The sequence below is a fragment of the Salvelinus fontinalis genome, chromosome 28 (genome assembly GCF_029448725.1).
Source record: "Salvelinus fontinalis isolate EN_2023a chromosome 28, ASM2944872v1, whole genome shotgun sequence".
Lineage (NCBI taxonomy): Eukaryota > Metazoa > Chordata > Actinopteri > Salmoniformes > Salmonidae > Salvelinus > Salvelinus fontinalis.
Window position 1 is genome coordinate 22453785 of NC_074692.1, and position 13734 is coordinate 22467518.

Here is a 13734-nt window from a genome sequence, read left to right on the forward strand (position 1 = left end):
GTAATCGCCGTCATAGGTGCTTCAAAGTGCTGAGTAAAAGGTTTGAATACTTATGTAAATGTCATATTTTAGCAAATGTATTCAAAAAATAAAACTTTCTACAAACCTGTTTGGTGCATTTTCATAGGGTATTGTGTGTAGATTGAGGGGGGAAAAACGACTCAATCCATTTTAGAGTAAGGCTGTAATGTAACCAAATGTGGAAAAACTTGAGGGATCTGAATACTTTCCAAATGCACTGCATCTCATATATTGCTTGTTTGAAGATGGTCAAGTCATGTTTGCCCAGTCCTCTGCATCACTCATTAACTTGACAACAGAATACACTTTCATTTTTTTATTTCTTTATTAATTTCTGATAATCGATAAGTTTGATACTTGAAGCAGAAAAAAAAAAAAGAAAAATGCTCTACAGACCTCCACAAGAGGCTGAATTCTTGTTTTTTTTCTTCTGTTATTCATTTCTCTTTTGTATTTATAACACCTGTGATAGAATGGAGATTCTGTTCAGTCATGACGCATTATGGCAAGGAACGCAGACAAGAGGTAACGTTCAAAACCCACCAGAACCCAACTCCCAAACACACTGCAGCCCAAAACAATAAACAAAACAAATAAATGAAAACAAATATTTACAAAGCTTTAAATCATTTTCTATGCCTTTATTTCAAACATCACATACATCTCTCTACAGCATATTTCTCCAACCTACAGTGTCCCTTTGAATAGCTATTCACCAATAATCCAAACATCACAGCTCTCGCTGCCTTGAGTGGACCAAGGAGGCTGAGGAGAAGCACTTACAGGGCAGTACAGGACAAGGCCCAAGACACCCTCCCCTGACTGATTCATATCTCTACAGCACAGTAGAACACATTGAAGTAATTCTCAACCCCATTAAAATATTACAGAACACCAGACAATGCATATTTCGTGTAAAATTGCATCCTCGGATGTAATCTTAGATCCTGTGAGGCCAAGATGGAGTGATTGATAAGCATACATCTCAGTGCTTTCTATGCCCAACACACACTGTCAAAGTTCCTCTCAGGGTGCCCATCCACTCTCCTGCTAAATAACTCACACCATTCTCAAACCAGTCATCATTAAGCACTTCCTGTGCACAACTATGGCACTTTCTGATCTCTTCAATGGCAACAAACTTTAAAGGCTAACAAACTCAACCTTACACCTAACCCACCCTCCCGCTGAAAAAATATGCATAACAAAAATAGCATGACAACAGAACTATTATCGCAGTTGGCAACACCATCAAATATTCGGACGATCCAAACGACTCCGTGTTCCTCTGATTCTCTAGTGATGTGAGCGAGTATTTAAGGGGAAACTATTTAAAATCCTGATAAGTACATAGTGGGATATCTGCAACGGGAGAGCCGGAGAAGGAAGCACAGGATAAAAACACAGTATATTAACATCACCACACAATTCTGTTATCATTGGCCAGAACCTTGGTCACACCCTATGGTGAATCCATATAATAATCTAAAAATCCTCACATTCTCTATCTGAAAAAAATAAAACTACAACCAGGCCAAAGACATTCGAGACAAATTCACACATCCTGAAAGCCTTCCCTCTCCACGTTACATCTTGTCAAAATTGTTGTTTCAGATACACCCCTGTTACTCACCCTCTGGTTGGCTGTATGGATATGGGCCAATGAAGTGGTGAATAGTGAGCATCCTGACACACCCTGAACACAAGGGCATGGTTCAACATTGGGGTTTACACCTCAAATCAAATCAAAGGCAGAACAAGGCTGATCCACTACTAAACGTCTGGAAATGTTCACCAGCTACATAGACCACAATTCCATTGGTCCTTCTCTGGGCAGCACACAGGACATTGCCACAAGAACCCGTACAAGCCACCCAGGTGACTCCATGTCACGAGTCAGCAGAACTGTAACTTACAGTGCAGAACTTATTACAGTACATACCATCTGTGTCACAGGGCCAGAGGGGGACAATGACAAAAAAGGAACATAGTGGCAAACTATGGCACATTTGTTTCATAAGACTGGAATGCTAACAATGCTGATGGCAGAGGTCACCTAAATGACAGGAACGCTAACAATGCTGATGGCAGAGGTCACCTAAATGACAGGAACGCTAACAATGCTGATGGCAGAGGTCACCTAAATGACAGGAACGCTAACAATGCTGATGGCAGAGGTCACCTAAATGACAGGAACGCTAACAATGCTGATGGCAGAGGTCACCTAAATGACAGGAACGCTAACAATGCTGATGGCAGAGACAACCTAAATGATTGAAAAGGATTTTTGGATTGGGGCATGTGCATTGTAAACAACTCCAAAAAAGGAAAACAGTTCAAGTGAACATCTAAGGCTACGGGAAGTACAAGGTGCAGGGTGACATCTCACCTGTCGTTTTCATCTACAAAGCTAAGGGGAGTCCACTGATACCCCTTCTGTTCCACAAACTTGATGGAGATGATCAAAACGTTGTTCAAGTTGCAAACATAAGTTATACCTGGTATCAAATGATATGTAAGGACTGCATGTTTGCTGCTTGCTTAGTAAAACAAGCTAGAGTAAGAGAGATAAAATATGGAGAATAAACAGTGGAGATTCAAATCTCTTGAGTAGAATATATATGAATGTATTATCTCTGGTCAGAATCAGGAGATGTTAATTGTACAGACAGTGGTCCTGTTAAGATGGGAGGAGAGGGAAGAATTTAGAGGTTCAGAAAAGCCAGGCGGGAGAGCGAGAACACTTACAGCAAGAATCACACCACCACCTCAGAGCTTTTCAGCAAAGACAACAGAACTACTATGATACATCAGGATTGAGTGTTTGATAGTTTCTCATAATGAGTTGGTTCTCCTCCATTGTCTTTTACAGTAATTGTTTGATTATTGAAATCTGCCATCCCCCCTCGCATTACCAGCCTATTGCATTGTCCCTTATAGTTTGTATTTTTAATCTTCCTGGAAAACAAAGAAAATTGTTTTTGAAGAAAAATACTGTCAAGGAGGTGTGTAAACATAACTCCTTTAAAATTTGGCAAAATAAGTAGTTGGGGTAGACAAAATACTGATATCTACATATAAAACATTTGGGTTTACCCAAATAAAAATGGTTCACATTGGAATTTTTTTGGTCACAATCTTAAAAGCAAAAGGAATATGCAAGACTTTTTCATACAACAAACAAGACTAAACTGCCACGTATTAAAAGGAATGGAATAGTTTCCCATATTTCTCTTATTCCATCATGTTAACTGAGGGTTAGGGGCTGGCTAAGAAAAGTTCATCTCGGGAATGTTGCTTGGGATCGTTGCTAGGCAGGTTTCAGGCGGAACGCTGTCATTGAGATTGGCAGTGACGGGTCCTGCCCACCTCCTAGCCAATGGATCGTCCTGAATTTTGGTGGGAGGGTCCTTAAATGGCGATCTTGGACATCTGCTCCTCGAGTTGGATGATTCGCTTCTCCTGACTGCTGACCAGGTCCTTGAGGGATTTGATTTCTTTCAAGACCTCATCCAGCTTGGCTTCGTTTTTCTGAGGAATACAGAGACAGGAGCAAGACATGAGGCCCTTTCTGGAGGTGTTGGTACCAGTCCTAGTATAATTAAAGCTTTTGCACCAAGACAAAATGACAGTAAATGCAACAGATTTGGTATATTGTTATCTAAAACCAAATTTAGGGTCGACAGCAGGGTTCCATAACTAGTGATTTTATTTGGACCCCAAATTAGCAATTGAATATGTATTTTTTTTAAATTATAATAAAATATTTTTATTGTTGGACAAACTAAAAACACCAGCAAATCAGCTCCAAATTATTATTTTGGAATTCTGTTCCAAATGTTGTTTTCTTCAAATATTATATCAGTTTTGGGCTTCTTGTGGTCATTTTGCAGTCTACAAAATATTTGTAATTATGTACCAGCCCCTTGACCATCCGTTCAAGAAAAAGAAAAACATTGGCCCGTGACTGAATCTAGTTGATGATCCCTGGTCTACACACTGTATTTATCTAGTGAATTTCTCCAGATGCCTTTTTAATCCTGATATCCATTCTATCCCTGCAGGCATGCAGGGTTCCAGTATCCCGTAGCACCCTGAGGGTTAACATGGTGCGCCTGCAGAGCAGCAGCCCAGTCTGCCATGATTACAGGCCAGAGCTGCAGATCGAAGCGGAGGCCAGGGCTGGGCCCTGCGCGGGCAGCGGTGTTGTGGGCGAGGTGGGGCAGGAGCAGCAACCACCCCTCATTGAGTCAGAGAGTGAGGGGAGTGGAGACTTCTAGTAACCACCTTATGAAGTCAGGCAGCCACCCCCTTCTAAAACACACCCAGCCAACAAACTCTTCATGTTCCAAGGCCCAGCTGCAACATGTCAAGGCCAGGGCTGAACTAAAGGCCATTTGATGACTGTTTCAGTGGTGAAGGGTGTAGCAATCAGACTAGTCCTGTGAAAGCACTGTACATACCCAAGGAGATACACACTGAAATGTTGATATACTGATCCAGCCTGGTGTCAACTTTCACTCAAAACACTAGTGGTACATTTTACATACAGAATAATATCCTGGTGTCTGGTGAGTAGTACTTGTTTACATAAAATAGAGCAGTGTTACCCAACTCCTGTCCTCTAGTACCCCGAACAGTACATATTTTTATTGTAGTCCCGAACAAGCACACCTGATTCAACTTGTCAACTAATCAGCAGGCCCTCAGTTTACTCAGGTATGTTAGTCAGGACTACAACACAAATGTGTGCCGTTGAGGATACTCTAGAACTGGAGTAAGGACCACTGAAATAGAGTGGAGAGAGACTATGTCTCTCCCATACAACCCAGTCAGAGTCCTCCCCAGACAGAGACAGAAGTCCTCACTCTAGATGGAGTGGGCGAGGCAGACTTGTTGGCTGGGCCCCTTTTCTCCGTGTTCTTGCTCAGCTTGTTGTCCAGGATGTTTTTCTTGACCACCTTGAGGTCGCGGTTCTTGCCAGGGACGTAGCCATTCTTCAAGGATATGAGGATGGGCTCGCCATTCTTCCCCTCGAACCAATCCTCCGCCTCGATGGCACAGTCTGGTCCTGCCGTGTCTGGGTACAGGTCGTCCTGGAACAGGTCAGACTGCAGAGCGGCACAGAGACTGCTGTTAGAGAACGCTGTACCAAACACATAGGGCCCGTTACCTGGACACAGATTAAATGTGTCCAGTAAAACACCCTATAATAATCTATCCCTCAAAACAGACAGTTTCAGTTAAAATGTGGCATTGATTGTTGAAATCATTCATATATCGACCGTCTAGATCAGAATGAAGAAGCTCACCTTTCTGGGCACAGTCATGATGATAGGTTCACACTTCCTTTCGTGCAGTTTATAAAACCTGCCAACATAGAAGCAAAAAATAAGTATATTATTCAAAACATCACATAACATGCCCACTGTCTAACATCCTTTTAAGAACACTGCAGCCCAGCCCAATGCACTTCTACTTCCAGGACATTGGCAATACTCTCAGGCAGCCTCAGTAAACATGGAGTTGTATAACTGCATGGTACACAATTCTGGTTGACAGGGCCGGAGTTAATCTGTTTATATGGAGAGAGCTCTCCTCCAACATGTGGTTATGTGCTGCCTCCTGGTGGACATGGACAGGTAATAGCGCCACATTACAAGTCGTCTTCCGTTTAGGGCCACCTCATAGACCCTCATCATAGACCCAGCCAAGCACCATCCCACTTGGTTCTAGACCTTCCCACTAGACCTTGCTGAAATGAATCAGGGGTGTGCCCAACAAAACATGATATTCCGATATGATAGAGCAGTCCTAAAATGGCTGATCCATTTCCCTATTCAGCGAGCCCTACCTGGCGATCTCACACTTGTTGACATCCAGACCTCTCTTGGGCATGTATCCCATCCCCCTCTGGGGCTCCTTGGTGGTGAAGGTGCTGAGGTAGTGGACAAATGGGGCCTCGTCCGTGATCTCAAAGTAGCGGATGCTGCTGTCACCCTACAAACCACAGATGACGGCCTTTTAGTGTTTGTCTGAATTCCTTTTTTTTTATGACTCAATGAGCAGCAATAGAATCAAGTTTAAGATACAGTATAATGTTTTAGTAATGACTTCATGGATCAAAGTACGACTTGTATAAGTCACCTGCACAGCAGATCAAATGGATGTGTATGTAATCTTCCGGAAAAACTCCACTCACCTTACCACACAGGTAAACCACATTGGTGTCTGGGTCATAGAAGGGCAAGAGAACTCCATTGCTGGTGTCCATCTCATGCACTGAGATGGCCTCGTCCATGGCTTGCTGTAAATGAAACATTGACATAGTCAGTTACTGAACAGTCCAGTAACATCTTTAATATAGGGAATATAGGGTTCCGTTTGGGACTCGAGTTGTGATGGTGAGGAGGACTGGGTGACCCACCGGGTTCCACAGGGCTAGCTGTCTCTCACTCATACGGCTGAAGCCCGTGGTGAACACGTTTCCGTCCGACAGGAAGATGGCCCTCATGGGCCGTGCCCCCTCATGGGCCTTCTCTTTCTCCTGTGACAAAGAGGGTCAACATCAACATAATGTACGTACATCCTAAATCCTCACCTCAGAGATCCCTTCAAATTAGATTTTGCTTAGGGTAAGTTACCGGAATTTGACAACCCTATACAGCAGGTTTGTTAGTGAAAATTATTGTCAGTGGTGCTCACCCCTACGATCTCCTCCTTGCGGGGGTCGATGACACGGATGGTCTTGTCCTTGCAGGCAGTGCAGATGAGGCTGCCGTTGCGGTTCCAGCAGGCGCTGAAGATGACGTCAGGGTGCATATCCTCCAGCTGAATCATGGCTTCGCCCGTCCCCACATTCCAGATGATGATCAGGTTGTCACAGCCTGAGGATTAAACACATTTAACAAACACACAAGAGAAGCATGGACACAATCACTGATGTGGCAAGATAATATCTACAACTCTTAGCTCATTCTGGTTTGGTTCCGACATGGAGGGGGAAAACACGGTGAACATGGTCATTCTCAAAGGGATACTGCAAGATTCTGGCAATTAAGCAATGACGAAGTCTACAGGTAAAGTAGCATACGCTAGTGTACCTGTAGACCTTGTCATTTCTCTAACGCTAGTCAGCATTGGCTTGTGAAACTACCTCTTACTTCTGCATGTAAAGATAACAAATGACATCCACAAGTTCATTGGAGTCTTGGTAAGTAGAAAAACAGCACAATTGCCAAAATCTTGCAGTATCCCTTTAAGGCAATTGTCAGTGTGTCAATGAGGACAGATGTACGTTGATCAGACATCTGTGTTTGGGGAAAATTATGCCACAAGCTCACAGCAGGTTACCATTGTTCTCAGAGCGAGGAGGGGATGAGAGCGAGAGAGCTGATGGCGACTGAGAATACAACCACAAAAGCAGAGGCACACAGGCTGAACCAGAACTATAATGATAACAAGGACAGGAGGACACTAGTGTTGTCACGATACCAGAATTTTTACTTTTGATACCATCACAATACCACAGCAAAAAAAGGCATGGAGACAGAAACTTCACTACTGCTCTGTTCAATCGTTAGGCATCTTCTGAGTTCATCATTACATTGGAAATGTTTGACATCAGAGACAGACATGTACGCATTAATGAATCAATTATACAATCAATTGGACTTTATTGGTTAAAACAAGTACATAACAATGGTAATCATTTATTAGTACGAAAATGTATACACTCAGCAGTGAGTCACTTCGGATAAGAGTCTGCTAAATAACGAAAATGTAAATGTTTTAATTGGAATGGTAAATCTCTATTGATAAACCAAGATGTAATCTAGGCCTATTCGCAATACAGATGAACGCATATTCAATAGGAGTGTGTGCATGCATTGAGTAATTGAGCTTGTTTTGGCTAATTTCATCTGTTTCCCTTCCATTTGGGACTTATAAGCATTTCACTGTAAGGTTGATACCTGTTGTATTTGGCGCACGTGACAAATAAAATGATTTAATATTGTACCGTACTGATCAACAACATTTGCATAGAAGTAACTTGGTTTATAAAAGAGTGCGCCGTCTCTTTAACCTCTAATGACATCATTCACAAGAGGGGGGCGGTCCGTCAGCCTTATTCACACACAGTCAGTTCGCTAAGGCAATAGATCATCTTTGGGAGAGACATGAGAGAGACCGATTAAGTGAATGAATAAAGTTTGTGGCAATCAGCTTTGAAATCAGCATATTTTGCATTATGGTTCGCATATTATCACAAACAAAGTACTCGGGTAGTGAATTGATGTTAGCTTCAGCTGTAAGCTAGCACGGAAAGTTGGCCTACAAAGCAGGAAGCTGACGGAATCTTATTGCATTGTAAAGCGTTCTAGCCTGTATAGACATTGTTTTGCGAACAGTAATTAACAGGTTTAACATTTCTACATGCCGTGTCGCATTATTCAAGTGTGCAAACTTCTGTGCAGCATTAGTGGGGAGCAAACGTGATGCAGCCCAGACTCCCAGTGCAGACTAAGTGGAGCAGGCACAGTGCGCTCGCACTAAGGGGGACCTTCAGCAGCGCTGATACAGACTTGATCCGTGAGAAATTTGACAGAAGTAGCGAAATTAACAAAAATGATTGTACCGAACCATTTTTTATGTTCTAGTATCGAAAAAGTACAGACGTTTTGGTATACCATGCAACACTAGAGGATACCACTCACCAGCACTGAGCAGGACGTTGCGTGCCGTGGGGTGCCATGTGATGATGCCAACCCTTTTGGAGTGTCCCTCCAGGACCACCACAGGCTCAGACAGGCCAGTAACCAGTCCGTTCTCAGGGATCTGCCACACCTGCAGACAGAGACAAGGGTCAGAGGTCAGGGCATAGCTAGGGTCAATATAGCATACGGAATTTAAATCAAATTTGTCACGTGCGCCAAATACAACATTTCACCTTACAGTGAAATGCTTACTTAACTGCATTGTTGTTTTAAGGGCTTGTAAGAAAAATGTTAAGTAAAAAATTGAAAATAAAAGTAACAAATAATTAAACAGCAGCAGTAAAATAACAATAGCGAGGCTATATACAGGGGGTACCGGTACAGAGTCAATGTGCGTGGGCACCGGTTAGTCGAGGTAATATATACATGTAGGTAGAGTTAAAGCGTCAGAGAGTATGGCTGCAGTTCCCCTGCTGTTACGTGTCGTAAAGCACTAAACTAAAATCGACCGCAGAAAGCTGTACATTCACATGAACAAACTTGTCAAAAACTCTTCTACATTGACATTACTGTGACAGGAAGTTAGTAGATCACACAACCATGAGACTCAAGGGGGCAGCAGAGATCTAAAGTCACTCACCATACTGACGTACATCCTGAGTAGCTTAGTTCCCACTGACAATACAGCCAGTAGACTACACAAATACGGTAAACATTGCAGAATCAGAACATTGATCTATGGAAATAAAGACTAAAGTTGAAAGTCATTATCTCTATGATCTCCGACAGCAGAAGACTGACATTATGAAAGGCATGTGTTTCAGTAGTCAAACCACAGCATTACTACTGAACCTCTAGTCTAATCAGAGCTCCTACTCCAGCTGCAATAGGTCACTACGGATACAGCAGTCTCAACAGCAACAGCAGCTCATCAGGAAACGTCATCTAAAGTCAACATTACTTTTAGGGAACCAATTCAGTGTGTATTTCTAGCAGCAATATTAAATGTTCTAAAGAGAGAGGAACCTTTGGCCGTTCAACTTCTGTAAATGCACTCAGAACACTGCGTCCATTTCACAGACAGGTCTTCTGGTGTTGAGAGTTGCATGGGGAAGTCAACGCCTACAGGTGGGGAAGTGGTAGAAGCATACCGAAGTACACTGAGCACACTGATCACTGCCGTTCACAGCCCAAATAAGGACATATGGAGAAAAGTACAGTACCAGCCTCAAACAAGTTAGTGACCTCAGCCATATAAAAAAGGCTAAATCATTCCCCAGAGCTGATTCCTATATGACTTGTCTCTCTCTGTGTCTAATCTAATCCAGACTAGAGGGCGAGCCCTGCCTGCACCCATGCTTAGCTACCATATCACTATCTGAATCAGCACCCTTCCCTACGCTATCAGTGTCTGGCCTTTCACAACCAAAACTTGTCATCTCCTGTCGGTTGGCATTGGTGAGAGGGTGTGTGTAGATGGGACAGGTTAAGTATGAACAAACATTGCTGTGCGGCTCCACTGAGAGGCAGTCTCTGCTGAGGCGTGTGTCAGAGGGGTGATTGGAACCTTACCATAACTGTGCAGTCCTCCGAGCCGCTGGCGATGACCTGGTCATTGTGGGGGCACCAGTCGATGTCCAGCACAGGGCCTGTGTGACCACACACTGTGGGGTAGGCCTTGTCAATGCGGCCCGCCTGTGGAGAAACAAGCAGATACAGACATGAGATAAAGTCACGGATGTCTATGACGCCTGGTGATCTGAGGGAACAACTTGACCTGAGTTTAACTTAAACCATGAAATCACAGGGTTAGGCCGACCAACCAGAGACTATGTACAAAACAAGGAGTATGCAATTGAGATGTTCCCTGTGAGCCGAGGGCAACAGGCCGAGGAGCTCAGTCAAACATTAACCAGACACATTGACTACCTGTATTTAAATCTGTGTTTTCAACCAAATTACACAGTCCATTAATGCATTAAGAGCATAGAGGGGAACAGAGACACAGAGAGAGAGACTCACCAGCCTAGCACGGTCATAGCCTCTAAACACGATTTCTGTTTGCAATTCTGCTGCAGAGCTATATCCTAGGACTCATTTAGATTACAGCTTACCCTTGTTGAATATGTAAATGACGGCGTGTTGGTGGTGATGACGTCACACACACACCAGCAGAAGCTTATTTTTTGCTCTTTAAAGTGAAACCCTGAGCTAACCTCCAATCTGAGCCTCTTATATAATTCCCCTAAACAACACACAGGCCAGATGGCCAGGAATCACTTCCCCAGCCATCACACACACAAAACAAAGGAGCCAGACAAAGGGAAGGCTTTTCCACCCTATCAGCTGACTTCCTGATGACATCAGTCTGGTCTGAAGGCGGTTACTATCTTGACCTCTGGCCCTATCGTGACTGGAGGATCAGGTGCTCTCCACGGTGTGAAGAATGGGTAATGTGAGGTCTGAAGATGCTGAGTGGGATTAGGGTTGGATTCGGGAGACTGACGCACCCTTTTCCATGAACCCGTCAGTTGATTGCCCAACCAGACCACCACAGTGCCCGACAGTCAGATGATGTCACCGAGACAGAGAGCCCTGCTGGCTGCAGCCATATTTAAAGCATGATGGTCTGCCTCATGAAAATCACTCAATGCCCACAGCCATTCTAGCAGTAGACTGGGCACCATAACAACAATGGTTTCAGAGGGGCTAAATTTAAGTGCTGCATATTCAGTCACAGGGAGAGAAGAGCTTTTCCAGGTCTCTACTGTAGACATTAGAAAACATAATAACAGGGCCTGTAAGCATTAGGCACACCAGCCTTTAATGTTGACTTCGAAACTCAAGAGAAATGCTTAGAATGACCATTCTGATAACCTAAGAGCGTGAAGTCCAAGAGAACGAACATATTCAGGTATGAAGAAACTCTGTCCTCATGGACATGTAATCGAGGCGTATGTGGACAGAGGGAGGTAACAAACGATGTACCTGAGTGGGCGGTTTAGGCCCTATGTCTAAATGCTTGTGTAACAGCAGGCAGTGGACTGGCCACTAGGACCCAGACAGCCATTTCAGACCAGGATATGAGTCAGTATGTTGTCTGAAGTCTCCTCCATATTGCTCTATTACTTCCCTGCCTGCTGTGGCACTGGGCCAAAAAAGGACTGGCCAGTTCAACTCTGCTGCTCACATGTCACAATACACCACAGTGTTAGGTTAAAACCTGATTACAATAGTGGTCAGTGAGTCACAGTAGTTCAACACAAACTAAAATGAATCTTTCATGTTGGGAGTGCCAGACATGGCCATGGGGATAGTGGTCATAGAAGACTGTCAATTGGTTCACACCACAACACACTGCCCAGGACCCAATCACAGCCCTCCCTACAGCAGCGCTGGGCCGTGACACAAACTCCAATATCAGTGATCAAAGTCTGAGTGTACTATACCTGTGTGTATATGAATCTAAAAAAAATCACATGACCATGCTTCGCCCTGTCCAGAGAACACTCCCGGAAATCTAACAGAATAATCAGCAGCTGTTCTGGGCCTGGGAGGGAAGGATAGGCTTCTCTGAATACATAGCCAGAGAGGGAGGTGAGCAGTTTCTGGAATGAGAGAAAGGTTTACGTGGTTACAAACAGCGGCCCATATTGCAGCAGTGGCCTGAAAGTGATTCTCAATCTCCCGCTGTTGGGGGGGTGGCCTGTTAGCAGCAGGATGTGCAGCAGGAAAGACAAATCAGTGTAGAGGGGGTGTAGGCTAGCTAGGCTATATCAGCAGAGGACCAGGTGTGACAGAGGGATGTAGGCTAGGCCTATAATAGCACAGGATACTGCTCAGTACTAGCATTTCCTCGTAGCTGCTTCGGCCTTGCTCAGATCAACAACATACAGCTAGCTAGCAGCTGTGTTCGAGAGCATCAAACTGATGTATCATGGGGGAATTGACTGACTGATATTATTGAGTAGTTATTTATGATGCATGGTGATTTGTACAGTCAGTTTCGACTCGCCTTTAAAGTCGGCTGCAATGTGGAACACGCCCAATGTTTTTCATCAGGCTGGGTGGTTGGTTGTATAATGTCGTTAATGTCAGCAGAGGTGTGGTTTCCCTGGCTTCATGTGATTGTGACATGTTGAGCTGCAGGTTTTCAGCAGACTTTATTTTCTTCACAGGGACAACAAAAGGTGTGAAGATGGCAGACTAGGATCTGGGTATGTGTAGTACATAGGCAAATACACTGAGCACACAAAACTTGAGGTTCTTTCTATGACAGACTGACCAGTTGAAAGCTATGATCCCTTATTGATGTCATCTGTTAAATCCACAGACAGGTTAAAAGAAGGCCTGGAGACAATTGAGACATGGATTGTGTATGTGTGCCATTCAGAGGGTGACAAAAGATTTAAGTGCCTTTGAACGGGGTTTGGTAGTAGTTGCCAGGCACAACAGGTTGAGTGTGTGAAGAACTGCAACACTGCTGGGTTTTTCACACTCAAGTTTCATGTTTAACAAACAATGATCTTTCAACCAAAAGGACATCCAGCCAACTTGACAACTGTGGAAAGCATTGGAGTCAACATGAGCCAATATCCCTGTGGAAAGCCTTCGACACCTTGTAGAGTCCATGCCCCAACGTATTGAGGCTGTTCTGAGGGCAAAGGTGGGTGCAACTCAATATTAGAAAGGCGTTCCTAATGTTTTGTACACTCTGTGGTATTTGCCGCCGGCCCGTCTCTGTGGTATTTGCCGCCGGCCCGTCTCTGTGGTATTTGCCGCCGGCCCGTCTCTGTGGTATTTGCCGCCGGCCCGTCTCTGTGGTATTTGCCGCCGGCCCGTCTCTGTGGTATTTGCCGCCGGCCCGTCTCTGTGGTATTTGCCGCCGGCCCGTCTCTGTGGTATTTGCCGCTCCGCTGACATCAGCAGTGTCATGTTCTCTAACTGCTGCCTGGTTCACAGACCCCCAGAGAGATTAGAGACAGTGCCCCAAATG

General features: G+C 44.2%; 1 protein-coding gene across 1 annotated transcript in view; it reads right to left on the reverse strand.

The window, feature by feature from the left end:
- Positions 1–327: 327 nt before the first annotated feature.
- Positions 328–13734, reverse strand: part of LOC129826405 (coronin-1C-A-like) — a 58952-nt gene continuing 45545 nt past the window's right edge. Inside the window, exons 3-11 of the mRNA XM_055887102.1 lie at positions 10311–10433; positions 8739–8868; positions 6727–6908; positions 6449–6568; positions 6224–6328; positions 5876–6021; positions 5334–5391; positions 4890–5132; positions 328–3552 (exon numbers count right to left, since the gene is read on the reverse strand). Coding sequence (XP_055743077.1) covers positions 3433–3552; positions 4890–5132; positions 5334–5391; positions 5876–6021; positions 6224–6328; positions 6449–6568; positions 6727–6908; positions 8739–8868; positions 10311–10433 — 1227 coding nt within the window. The 3' untranslated portion in view covers positions 328–3432. The remainder of the gene's footprint in view (positions 3553–4889; positions 5133–5333; positions 5392–5875; positions 6022–6223; positions 6329–6448; positions 6569–6726; positions 6909–8738; positions 8869–10310; positions 10434–13734) is intronic.